The 13,974-nt window shown below is 46.3% G+C and overlaps 1 protein-coding gene across 1 annotated transcript in view; it reads right to left on the bottom strand.

The window, feature by feature from the left end:
* SEMA3D (semaphorin 3D) overlaps positions 1 to 13,974 on the bottom strand; it is a 174,957-nt gene that overhangs the window by 51,473 nt on the left and 109,510 nt on the right. The window contains exons 9-11 of the mRNA XM_083615609.1: positions 7,315 to 7,429; positions 3,678 to 3,747; positions 1,956 to 2,100 (exon numbers count right to left, since the gene is read on the bottom strand). Of these exons, the coding sequence (XP_083471735.1) occupies positions 1,956 to 2,100; positions 3,678 to 3,747; positions 7,315 to 7,429 (330 nt within the window). The remainder of the gene's footprint in view (positions 1 to 1,955; positions 2,101 to 3,677; positions 3,748 to 7,314; positions 7,430 to 13,974) is intronic.

The raw sequence follows: 13,974 nt of genomic DNA, 5'->3' as shown, positions 1-13,974 counted from the left end.
ATTTGCATCCAGGAGACTGTCTCCCAATCAGTGCATTTAGAATGGATTTGGGGTGTCTGTGTGTGTAGTGGTTAGAGGACTAGGACTTGGGAGACGAGGGTTCAAATCTCCCCCCAGCCATAAAGCTCAGTGGGCGGCCTTGGACCAGGCACTGCCTCTTCTCAGACTGACCTACCTCACAGGGTTGCTGTAGGGATTAAATGAAGGGGGGAACCATGTGCATCATGTTGAGTGTCTTGGAGAAGAAGGTGGAATAGAAATGGAACAAGGTAAAGGGACCCCTGACCGTTAAGTCCAGTCACAGACGACTCTGGGGTTGTGGCGCTCATCTCACCTTACTGGCCGAGGGAGCTGGCGTTTGTTCGCAGACAGCTTCCAGGTCATGTGGCCAGCATGACTAAGCCGCTTCTGGCGAACCAGAGCAGCACACGGAAACGCTGTTTACCTTCCCGCTGGAGTGGTACCTATTTATCTACTTGCACTTTGATGTGCTTTCGAACTGCTAGATTGGCAGGAGCTGGGACCGAGCAACGGGAGCTCACCCCGTCGTGGGGATTCGAACCTCCGACCTTCCAATCGGCAAGCCCTAGGCTCTGTGGTTTAGACCACGGCGCCACCCGCGTCCCAATGCAACAAATAAATGACAATGTCTACATCCTTACTAGATATGTCACACACACAAATATATAAATAAATCAAAAGGAGGCCATCATAAAAGCAGGAACTTCTGACTGAGTGCACCTGAGTAGTCAGACACTTTGGCGGCCAGCCATCTTCTTCCCCTGCCTGATGAGAAGCCTGAACTGACCCAAGATAGGGACTCCACATTCCCCCAAAGGAGGACTAAATGTCCCAGCACACCTGTGACATTAATCATGTCCACTCCTGCCAAGGTGAAAGGAGTGTGAGTCACACCATCTTCCCACCCGGCAGGCTGGGACACGCATTCCCTCGGGTGTCTTGGATAAGTGTGTGATGCTCCACCAAGGAAGTGGGGCAATCCTTTGCTCCCATCGGCTCCCTCTTCTCCTGCCCCAGAGAAGTCTAGGGACCTCGCAGCCGGCTGGTGGGGAGAGTGGGGAGTGATGAGAAGTGCTTCGGGTTTTGTTTTGTTTGTGCACAAAGCACTGATCCTTTAGACATACAGGCATCCACACATCCCTTTCAAGGGTGAACAAAATGATGTGGTTTTGTTTTTTCTCATTTCCAAGGTAAGCTTTGGAACTAAGTCACAATGTGTTTAATGAGCCTTTGTCCAAAGTAACGGTGAACGGCCTGAGCCTTTGAAATAGCTGTCAACTGTACACAAATGCAGAGCTTTTAACAACTCAATATCTAGAGGTTTTCCTTGTACTAAGCATAGCTCTTTTCTTCCCATTACTGACATATTCATTACCATATCTTTAAAAAAGCCAGCCACTATTTACTTACGATGTTCTGAAACAATTTATACCAAAAGGGGTCAAATTTAATGGCCACATCTAAAGAAAATATCATAAATAGAGACAGTAAAAACAAAACAGAACCGCAAGATTTAAGACACATACGCTCATAATTTAATGTTTGACAAAGCAAAGCATTATTCCAGGGCATGAGGTGCTGATGCCTCGGAGACAATCCCTGCCGACTCACGGAAATGCAGCCAAAGATTAGAAAAGCAGAGTTTGAGAGACAATCAGGAAATAAGCAGTTTGGCAACAGCTGTCTCAGAGAAACGGAAGAAGGGCATATACAAAAGAAAAAAGAGAAAAAAAGATAGCAACAGAAACTGTCAACATGAGGAAAGGGATGAATGGAGAATTTAAAGCATCCTGGAAGGAAAATATATCTGTTGGAAGCCACCCAGAGTGGCATGGTATAATAATAATAATAATAATAATAATAATAATAATAATAATAATACATTATTTGTCCATGCATATAAAATAAACCAAATTGGAAAACACGACACCTACCGTCCCAGGCCTGGGATATGGAATCCTCCCATCGTATTGCACCCAGCGGTGGTCCACACTCTCCTTGTGGGCATAATGTCCATTGAAGACAGCTCGGATATCGGCCATGCTGTACACACAAACAGCAGAGCCCTTGAATACAGAGCTGCAAAAACAGAAGCAAGTTGTGAGTGCAGTGTATTCAGCTCAGCACCTGAAAACAACCACTGACTTCCAAGATCAATTTACGTATCAAACTTTCAAAGCGAATAATTCCTTCTTCTTTTTTGCATGATAACAACAAATCCCCCCATAAGTACACCAGGGACTTTTTGGTGGGTGAAAATTACATGCTCCATCATTTGCATATAATAGGAAATGAACCTATTTTTGCTTTTACTGAAAAGGGAGGCAGAATCTTGAAGAACAAACCAAGTTTTCTTCCATCCTCCCCAAACCTCTGCAACATGCAGTACATTTGTGGCAGGAAGTACATAAGGTTCCTTGATAGATAAATTGACATGGCAAGGATTCCCAGAGGGTAGGAAGCTACAAATCATTAACTGAAAAGTATTATAGTGCAGGGACGCGGGTGGTGCTGTGGGTTAAACCACAGAGCCTAGCACTTGCTGATCAGAAGGTCGGCGGTTCGAATCCCCGTGACGGGGTGAGCTCCTGTTGCTCAGTTCCAGCTCCTGCCAACCTAGCAGTTCGAAAGCACATCAGAGTGCAAGTAGATAAATAGGTACCGCTCCAGCGGGAAGGTAAACGGCATTTCCGTGCGCTGCTCTGGTTCACCAGAAGCGGCTTAGTCATGCTGGCCACATGACCCGAAAGCTGTACGCCGGCTCCCTTGGCCAATAAAGCGAGATGAGCGCCGCAACCCCAGAGTCGGTCACGGCTGGACCTAATGGTCAGGGGTCCCTTTACCTTTACCTTATTATAGTGCAGAATCCACTGACTGTCTCTAGATTATCATGTATAGTGGACTTCATAATTAGAATTATAAAACTGAAACAAGGCTCGGGAACTAGCAGGCCCTGGGCTAAATCCGCCTGCTTCCATTCCCTATTGCCAATTCTAAAGAGAAAAGTGGGGCAGGGATGAAATGCCTGTGGAAAACCTCCATTTTGTCAAAGTCCCTCAAAAATAGTTGCTGACCAGTTGTTTGAAGTAATAATCTACCAAGCACAGTTCCCATTGAAGTTGGAATCCATCTTATATGGGTTTATGAGAGGGTAATGGTTGGTGGGGTCTGCTGAAGGCCTGACCTACTGGCTTGTAACCCTTGCAGAGTTTTGTTTAAATCTTGAAGAACAGAAGGGATTCCATGCTAAATGGAAAGCTGGGCTTGGATGTCAGCCATATGTTATGTTTGTATCTTGCCTTCCCCGCAAGAGCTCAAAAGTGCATTTTCGCCTCAAAGCATGACGGTGAGATCTGTCAGGCAAAGAGAACGTGCTTTGGCCAAGCCTAATAGCTGGATCCTGGACTTGAACCTTGATCTCCCACATCTGAGCCCAGCACTTCATCTGCCACACCAACTGGCTCTCACTGGGGGAGCACTGAGAAAACCACAATTCCCTGCCTGCGCTTACCTCCTAAGGTGGTTGTAAACAGGCAAAATAATATTTACTGTAATCCAATCTGAGGCCTAGTATTGCATTATAAACCAGCCAGGGTTCTTCAAGAAGGTCCATTTTAGTTTGTACACAGGTTTGGTCTCCAGGAGTTAAAGCGTACCTGGTGGTAGTGAAGACACCATAAACCATAGGATTTCTTTCATCTCTCGTAGAAAGTAAGAACACATCTTCTGCAATGGAGAATATGTTGCTTTTAAAGTTAAGTATGTAGGTATTTTCTTACTTATATGCATTTTTCAAATTTGCAAACTTTTGGCTAACCCCTGAAAATGGCTCTCACTTTTTAGTTTCTATTGTTGCTTAGGTAAATAGTTTACTATTTCCCAGACCCTAATTATTAGTATGCCTCACTAATACACTCCAAACCCATAACAGCAGATACTGTACATGTGGTAAGCCTCTGTGCCTGCCTCTCACTGCATACAGAATAAACATGTGGCAAGATGTTGCACATGGATGCGCAATTCCTGCAATCTCCCCTTGTCAAAAAGGAGAGTGTGGGAGCAAGTAGCTACATGCAGAGTGTGTCTCTTGTGGTACCCCTATATTACACAAATGTTGGGCAGTGCATGTGCGGGCCCATGGCCACGTGTCCAGACACAGGCTGTGTCAACCAGTCTGCAAAAGCAGAACAAAACCAAAACAAAACCCTGAAATAAAAGCTATCAAATTTGTAAATATCAGTCCGTGTCTGAAGTCTTGAAAGGGCTCCATGCTTATGCTTGTACCGGCACAGGCACCCAACTTAACTCATTTAAGCCACTGTTACTCTGTGTGATGGAATGTTGTGATTCAGAGTTATTTTAAACTCCAGCTCATTCTCTCCACTTTGGGACTGAGAAGCTTGTAGACACAGAGTGGCCAGGTAGACATGAGTACCTGATGCAGGAACATCTACAGTGGTACAGTGGTACCTCGGTTTAAGAACAGCCCTGTTTAAGAAAGATTCGATTTACGAATTCCACAAAACCAGAAGTAGTGTCCCAGTTTGCGAACTTTACCTTGGTCTAAGAAAGGAATAGGAAGCGGGTGGAGCTGTGGGTTAAACCACAGAGCCTAGGACATGTCGATCAGAAGGTTTGAATCCCCGCGACGGGGTGAGCTCCCGTTGCTTGGTCCCAGCTCCTGCCAACCTAGCAGTTCGAAAGCACGCCAAAGTGCAAGTAGATAAATAGGTACCGCTCCGGCTGTATGCCAGCTCCCTCAGCCAATAAAACGAGATGAGCGCCACAACCCCAGAGTCACGACTGGACCTAATGGTCAGGGGTCCCTTTACCTTTTAAGAAAAGAATCCGAACGGTGGAAGGGCACCGGCAGGGGCGAACGAAGGCATTGTGACACCTGGGGCGGGGTGCCGCTACGTAGCGCGCATGTGCGGTGCTGCTACGTCCGACGCATGCACCGTATGTAGCGACGCCACACATGCACTGTACATAGTGGTTTGCCAGCGGCGGCGCTCCAGTGCCGTACAGACGGTGCTGGTATCCTCTGCTCGCAGCTGCAGCTGCAAACAGAGGATCCTCTACATGCTGCTGTAGCGGCGACGGAGGAATCCCACTGCCATTCATATGGCGCTCAAGTGGCGCTGGCAGCAAACCGATATGCAAAGTGCATGTGCGGCGGCGTTGTGTACAGCGCATGTGTGCAACGCCACACATACGCTGTAAATTGCAGTTTGCCGCTGGCAGCGGGATCCTCTCCTCATGGCTGCAGCCATGAACAGAGGATCTTCCACATGCAGCTGTGGCAGCGCATTGGCTGCTCACGCCATGGTGGCAGGGCAAGCCCCTGCGGGGTGCCTTCTTGTCACCCCCCCAGACATGGCACCTGGGGCGAAACGCCCCCCCCCCCATTGCGACAACGCCACTGGGCACCAGCGGCAGTTTAAGAATGGTTTTGGTTTAAGAATGGACTTCCAGAACGGATTAAGTTTGTAAACCGAGGTACCACTGTATTTTCCTTCCTTCTTTTGCACTGAGCCACACCTGCGAGACTCATAAGCACAGTACGTCCTCCACTGAAGGCCCAGCTCTGCTTCACTAAAGTGGCTTCCAAAGTCTACAATTTCAGGCATGGGGTAGATGCTGGAATGCTCCCCCGCAGCACTCCCCTCCCTTCAGATAGAAAGCTAGCATATAAGGGGAAAGGGTTTAGCCTTTTCCTTTGTATCCTATTATTCTATGTGCAAGGTTTTTGTGTCTTAAAATGCAAATGTATTCACTCATGTGAGCCCCCACCTGCCATCTAGATTGCCACAGAACGCGAGGTGACCAGCTCGGTTTCTAAGCACAAGTCATAAACAAATATATTCTCTGGGTTTGTTGTGTGCTGCTTGCTTTTCCTGTACAAAGCAATACAGACGCCAAGGCTCCATTTACCTGTCCAGGCATGGTTGCCATCACTTGGCTATTACTCACATGCTGTTGCAATTAGTAGGAGTAAAAGTGTTTGCTCACCCACAGAATTCTTGTTTGCTGCTCTTACTTGGCTGTCATGAGAAACCACATGGGTGGAAATCTTTGCATTTAGTAAGATTGGTGTGCGAAGAGCAGCAGAAGAGGCAGCCAATACAGGACCCGGCGGCATGTCTAAAGGGAGGCCAGAACTTTGGCTTGGTACTCTCTAGAGATATCGGGTCCTCCCTTAAAGAGGGCACGTATTGCGGTGAGACCTGGACAACCGACACCCTGTGTTGTGGGTGGGTATGATTGGTCAGCCACCACACCTGACTGGTAGGTCACTCGAAGCTGGGTGCAATCTGGCCAATGGGACGCAGTCCAAATGGTTCGAGGGACCTATTTATGCCCATGCCCATGACCCAGACCTTCCTCTTTCGGTGCTTGCATTTGGAACACCCGCCCACCTCTCCCTACTTTTAGGGCTTGCCCTTGACCTTGCTATGCCGTCATGTGTCGTCTGTTGTTGGGACAGGGGCACAGCAGGAATTTCCCCACTTGGCTGATTGGCTGTTGCCATTTGGGTTTCGCCTGCCACGTAGCAAATTGTCACAACTTGTAAGGTTGTGGATAGGCTCTGGTTCAGATGATAGGGATGGGAGAACGCTCTCGCCATCCCTGTGTGAAGGGTATTCTGTTAAAGGAATCCAGGGACTTGATGGTTTGGTCAACCCCTGAGTGGGAGTTGTGCCTGTGCCTGAGTCCAGGGGGACATTTGGGTAGCGGAGATAGCCTGTCCCCGGCTTTCCGCTTATCCGGGTGTTCACCCTTGGCTGACCTATGCTGGAACCCTGGGTCAGCGCTACCTGCATGGCAGGGAGCTAATCGAACCAGAGCCTATGCAACCATTCACTTTCTGTAATCAATAAAGTTGTGGCCTAAATTCTGCCAAAAACCAAAACCAAAATTTGAGTCGTGTGTTAATTTATTTAGGGGGGAGGTCTCTGTGTCTGAACAAGCAAATTTTATGACAACAAAACCTGCTTACAGGGGTCGCCTTGGATACTGTGCCACACAAAGTCTCCTAAATGTCAGGGGGCTGTTAGTTGACCTCTACAGAGAAAGAGTGCACTGTACACATTTTTGTTCCATATTGTCTGTCTACCTTACAGCTGAGCCCATTTTGGGGGCAATTTGTTAAGTGAGGGTTTAAAGAAATTTCCCATGCCCCCAGTAGCAGCTACTTTCAAATGAAGAAAATGGGTTTATAGAGTCTTGATGTTCTGTGATTAAAGAAGGGATGGGAGAGAGAGACAACCACTAAAGCTGAAATTCACTTACGTAGCTCGTCAAAATGTGTAGCTGCTCCCTCTGGACCTGGAATTGAGCAAATGAGCCTGGCTTTCAGGAACGTGGTCCACTTGTTGATCAGACTGCGCTGGCCCCCCATGTCGTTCTGATGGAAAAGAAATAATGTAATTTAATTTCTGCTGGAAAGAAAGGAAGGCCTTTACCTAAACAGCTTGAAAAGGTGTAACATGCCTGTTTTTCAGAAAGAAAACTTTTTCGGGGGAGGGGGAAGTTAGGAAAATGAAGAGATAATACAGCATTTTCTACACTGGATTGGAGCAGAATACTTAGCTGCAGGAGATTTTAACAAGCTGAGCAGCCATTTGTGGACGAGTGGGATCACTGTCACCCAGTGTACCCCCAGCAGAAGCACCTCACCTTTCTCTGGGCCTGACATAGACAGATGAACTTCTTTTTCCATATGTAGGCTCCAGTCTAACACAGGTAGACTCAACTCATACAACTAACATGTCTCATAAAATCCTGGTAGCACCTATGCAATGAATCCTTGGATGGTTTTTGAGTAGAGCCTGGGTGGCCATCTGTCATGGATGCTTGAGCCAAGATTCCTGTACTGCAGGGGGTTGAACTAGATGACCCCCAGGGTTGCTTCCAACTCTATGAGTCTATGAATAGCAGCACCAGAAAAGAATATCTGAGGGGCAGGGGGTGAGAAGGGGCAAACAAAATATCTGATTGGAGGCAAACTTTGTATCAACAGGATTAACTGGATCTCAGGCATTCCTTGTGATAGAACCTCTCTTTGGAATGACCTTCTCAGAGAAGGGCACCTGGCTGATAGACTTGCAACTCTATATATTGGAGTCCAACAATTTATTGGAGTCCAACAATACCTAGAGGACCACAGGTAAGCACACCAGCTCCAGACAATTGAACACAGATGCTAAACAACTGCACGTTGTACGAACAAGAGTTGTCTGGGATATGATTTTCATAGCTTCGTTTTTCATCTCAGTTCCGTTCTTTAATTCTTCCCCTTTCCAATCAATGGTGTCTATGCCCTGGACACAGCTGATGGAAAACAGAAGGTCCTCAATCAAGTGAAGGGGACAGCAGTGGGCTGATGAATTGATAATCTGCCTTTGTGCACCTTCTACAAAAAGTACATTTGGCCACAATGAATTCAGACTATAGGGTGCCACAGGGCTCTTAGTTGTCTTTACAATAAACCTCATTATATTGCTAGATAAAGCTCTTAAGGGTTTTCATTTCACTATGAATAACAACTTAATTAGCACCTACTGCTTAGTAGTCTCTTAAACTGTAAGGAAACCCCAGTGCTCCGCCTGCAAGTGACTCCTTCCAAGGAACAAGAAAGTACCTATCAAAAGTCTGCTATTCACTTGTGCCTGGGTGTTAGAAGCACGTACAGGAAGGCTGCCAAATGTGAGGGAGATATTTAACCTTGGTCAATTACAGTAAAAACTATAGTCACATGGAAAATCTGAACTGACTTTTTCGGGAGGGGAACGAAAAGGTACTAAAAAATCCAGGGCAATTATATGCTAGGGAGGCAATGTAACTATTTTGTAGACCATCATGAACAGTTCACCACTTCTCTGATCACGATCATATTTGGCAAGAAGAACTGGAATAATGGCACAGAGCTGCCTAAGAAAAGCACACTGCTTTCAGAAACATCCTATTATAATGTTTTAACAGTCAGATGCAAGCTGAAGCAAGTACTGCGTCCATCAGCACCTTCAATGAAATTCAGAATCACATGGTTGGAAAGAGAAGCACATGTGGCTGGAACTCCTTGTTTCTTTATATCTGTGTTATGTACTGAGTTGAATAGGATCCAAACTGCAGCAGTCTGATGTGTCCTAGAACAATAGGATCCAAAAGGCAGCAGTCTGATTGGTCCTAGAACAATAGGATTCAGAATGCAACAGTCTGATTGGTCCTAGAACAATGCAGCAGTATGATTGGTTGGCAGGAACCACCCAATCATGCTCCAGATAGAAGTGAATCCACAACCTGATTGGCTTACAGTAGAATTCCGGAATTAGCCAATCATGTGCAGCCCATTGTGTAAATAATGTATATAAAGCAGATACTTTGAGGGGACATTCATTCATTCCTCCTCACCACTATGAGCTGAATAAAGAGCATGAAATCGCTTTGCGACTCTGAGTATATTTCACTCTAATTCCGGAATTCTACTGTAAGCCAATCAGGTTGTGGATTCACTTCTATCTGGAGCATGATTGGGTGGTTCCTGCCAACCAATCATACTGCTGCATTGTTCTAGGACCAATCAGACTGCTGCATTCTGAATCCTATTGTTCTAGGACCAATCAGACTGCTGCAGTTTGGATCCTATTCAACTCAGTACATAACAATCTGGTTATCATAAATTTGGGGTAGGGGCCTTTTCCAGCCTTTGGCCACATTCGATTTCCCCCATGGGCAAAACGTGTGGCACTGGTGGGCCAGAGGGGGAAAGGGGGGGGGAGGAGACAAAAGGGGGCAGAACAATGGATGGTGTAACTCTGACTTTCGTAGAGAAGGCTAGATTCCAGCCATGTGAAAGCAAGATACAGGTTAAGAGCAAGGTTCAGGCTTGGCGAAAGCACTTGAGGAGGCCCCAGTGGTGGCTGTGGCCTGTGAATCCACAAAGAGGACTGGACAGAGAAATCGTTATGCATTTTCTTTTTTCATGAAACCAGCAAAACTTCCTCAAACAGGAGTTTTCTGTATGTGGGAATATGGGGGAATCTGTGCACTATACATTTAAAGCAGCGTCACACCACTTTAAACAGTCATGGCTTCCCCCAAAGAGTCCTGGGAACTGAGAGCTGTGAGGAGACCCCTATTCCCCCTTCACAGAGTTCCCTAGGAACTTCATTTTGGCACCTGAAACAAACCACAAAATGGCGTCTCCCTCCTGCCTGCCTGGAGAGAGCTTTCCACAAATGGGGAGCCACTGTGGAAATGGCCTGTCCTCGTGTTGCCACCCTCTGGACTTCTTGCTGAGGAAGCACATGAAGAAGGGCTTCAGAGGATGATTGCAGGATCCTGGTCAGTTCCTTTGAGGAGAGCCAGTCCTTGATGTACTGCGGTCCTGAACCATTACATGCTAATGCCAGGTCAATATGGGTGTTCAGGGGCAGTTTGTTTTCGAAGACCTTGACGCTCAAAAGGAAAGGTGAGCGTGCTCAGGGAGGTACCTAATTCAAAACTAGAAATGGAGACGGCTTTGCTATCCTCCTTGCCAGCAGGAACCACACTTTGAGCAACAGCCGCTCCTGAGAAAATGAAAGCAAATTGTGATGGCTTCAGCCATTTGTTGCCCTCCAAGATGGAGTCTCGGGTTCCAGACATAACATGAAGGATGTGCTGATGCCATGCTTGGCTAGACTAGCTCGCCCTGTTGGCTAACAGGAAAAATAAAGGTATCAGAGAATGCCGATGGGAGGCCTACAAGTCAATTATCAATATGAAACAGGTGCTTTCCATGTTAATCTTAGGCATTCATTTGAATCTTCCACTCAGTACTTTTTGAACTGGGAGGCACATTCTGTAGAAGCAGCGAGAGAGGAGACATTTCCTCTCCTCCTGTGTGCCCCATGGCAATATGTGCATTGTACAGGGATACATCACACACCTGCCAGTGGGAGATATGTGTCTCTCTCCCACTTGAGTATGATCTACAAGCTTAGGTAGAGGAAAAGCCAACGTGTTTTGCTTCATCTTCATTGAGGCTCATACAGTCCACACCAGCCAGGTATCATAAGTAAGCTGTACTGCACAGAACACAGCATGCAGACTTTGCAAATCACAACCACGGAAGAGAACAGATGACAAGGGGGAAATTAAGAGAACATCTGCAGCTTGCCATTCCTAAATCTTACTGTAAGTAAAAATGACACACATCAAGAAAGAACAGCTGAATGCATAGGAAGTTTTCTGGACATCAATCAAGCTGGAGGACATTGAGAAATGCAAATGCATTGCAGTTTAAAAGTAATAATTACAGAAAGCAGCTGTGTAAGTCAAACCAGACAACATGTGGAATTTGAAGAAGTTGCTTATTAATTAGTGCCTGCAGCAAGTTATGCAAAAGCATCTATCAAAGGGAATTCCTGGCAAGAACAGCAGGAAATAAATGAAAATCAAAAAAGAAAGAAGCTCTTGAGTTCTCCTTGCATACGTAAGGAGAGAGTTGATATTACTGGCAAAAAGAAATGCACCCCTCCACACACACACACACACACACACACACACACACAGCTACAGTAGGTTGCATTAGAGAAAATTCTCTGGTCACATTTAATAAATTCCCTGAGCTATTCTATCCTGAAATGGACAAAGATGTTCTAATTTTCTTAGCTCCATAAGCTTATTTACTTTAAATGCACCATTACATTTGTGGTTTCCCAGTAACAGTACTTTGCCTCAGTAAATCCATCATTGCTCACAATGCTTGCCTGTAGAAAACCAAGTCCCTGCCACAAGGTTCAAGTGTGAATTGTGCATTGTGAACAGGATGAGCTGTTTAAATAGCTGCTGTTATTACAGTATTGACCAGCAGCAAGAGACCATTTTGTGCAGATATAAAGACAAGATTTAAAGAGAGTCATTGACCACAATAAGCTGTGGCATGGGAATCTATTTACCCAGAGTTCATTATGGGATTGACTACTCCACCAGGACAAATTGCAGATTCTTTCTGACATTTCCTAAAAACTTAGCAGCCCAGGATAAGATGAACCTGGCCAACATCCAGACATAAAAATTGAGAGAACTGCTGTGCTCTTCCTAAAACATTGTTGGACTGCCATCCTTTTGTTGAACCAGAAAAGTGTGCAATTCTAACCGTATTACCAACACGGGAAAAAACATCATTACTCTAATGTTACTGTAAACATGTACTTTAATGTGGAGTGGTGTTAATATGTTTCTGTGTGGACATGTGGCAGGGAACAGTGGCGTAGCGTGGGTTGTCAGCACCCGGGGCAAGGCAAGTAATTTGTGCCCCCTAACCCATGGATTTGTGCCCCCTAACCCGTGGATTTGCGCCCCCTAACCCTAACCCCCAGATGTTGCGCCCGGTGCGGCCGGCCCCCCCTGCACCCCCCACGCTACGCCACTGGCAGGGAATACTAGGATACTGCCTCAATTTTGACAATTTTGTGGTCATGGGGGGGGCAGGGCCAGCCCACCCATAAGGTGGACTGAAGCAGCCACCTCAGGCAGCAGAATCCCACAGGGGATGCGCAGAGAGATCTTGTGAAAGTTCAGTGAGATCTTGTGCAAACTTGTTAGAAGCTGCTGCCATGTGACCGTGGTAAGCGAGGCTTTGACAGCAGGGCTGGCCCCTTCCCAACTTTGCCTCAGGTGGCGAAACAGGACAGGCCACCCCTGGAGGGTGGTAATTTTGGGGTGGAGCAGCGGAAGTCTAGGTACTTGGTCTCCATCCTCCTTCTTGACCCGTCCACTCCTCAGAAGTGCCTGCTTCCTTATTTGCTGGGCTCCCTCGTTCAACAGTGCTGTTGCATAGCTCCAGGTCGATCCAAAATTAGACCATGCTCATCCATTTCTTTATTATTGGTGAGGGGCAGGTACCACTGACATCTGGGTGGGTGATCTAGGTGAGACTGACCTAACTCTGGAATGCCTGACTGGATCCTCAGTGCAGAACAAGGCAAGACTGGAGGGTCAGGCATGGACCTCAGGAGTTCCACCTCCTTCAAAAGAAAACCTGTTGACCCCAGGGTGGGCTTAGAGGATCTGTATTCAGTGTTGGGTGTGAGAGAGAAATAGAAATGCTGTTGGAGTACTCACCACCACATGGGAGCCAATGAGAGCCAACAATTCTCAACCCAGGAGCAATGTCCATGGGGTTGCCTCAATGGGAGACCCAGTCTAACACATCAACTGGGGCATACTCTTGATGTAGCCTTTGCCATGAATGATGTGAGGGGTGGCCTGAAGACAAGAGGGTACAGTGCCCCCTTCACCATGGTCTGGATTGGTGGGGGTCATTCCCATTTGGTGGGTGTCAAGACCATTTGTAGGCTTCTTTTTGCTGTTCATTTCATTGGACTTCATCAAGGAGCCTGGTGGATTCAGACCCTCCCTTCTCTTACTTTCTCCATTTCACTGTCACTCACAGAAATTGTACTAGAGACAATTCTAAATTGCGTGCTTGGACTTCCTAATTTGAAATCACTCCAAAAATAATTCAGGGGAGGAAAACTTCCGGATATGATGTGAAAATATTTTCGAACTCAGGAGTCAGGTTTTCCGCAGCTAACCCCATAATTCGGCACATCTGATGTGAGAAAATTACAGCTCTAAAAAAGTAATGGGAAGTCTGCAAGGCTGGCCAGCAATGGGAGCTAAAATAATCTCTCACACATAGTTCAAACAAAAGCTGTTTCCAGAGCTGATGTGGTTCACTCATTCAACATTCCTTCCCTTCACTTGCTGTTTCCACTGCTGTAAAAGGTTGATAATTGCAAGCAAAAATTATGTGATATGTATTTGTTTTTATACAATTTTATTTCAATTTATATTTTTTTGATGTGCAGATGGTACAATTCCTTGAAGTTTGAACCAGTTTTGCCTTCTGGTTTAACCATCAACACCTTGCTCTAACAGGTCTCTAGTATGAGGATTTAA

The sequence above is a fragment of the Podarcis filfolensis genome (genome assembly GCF_964270895.1).
Source record: "Podarcis filfolensis genome assembly, chromosome: 5".
Classification (NCBI taxonomy): Eukaryota; Metazoa; Chordata; class Lepidosauria; order Squamata; family Lacertidae; genus Podarcis; species Podarcis filfolensis.
This window is presented reverse-complemented; position numbering and strand designations above follow the sequence as displayed.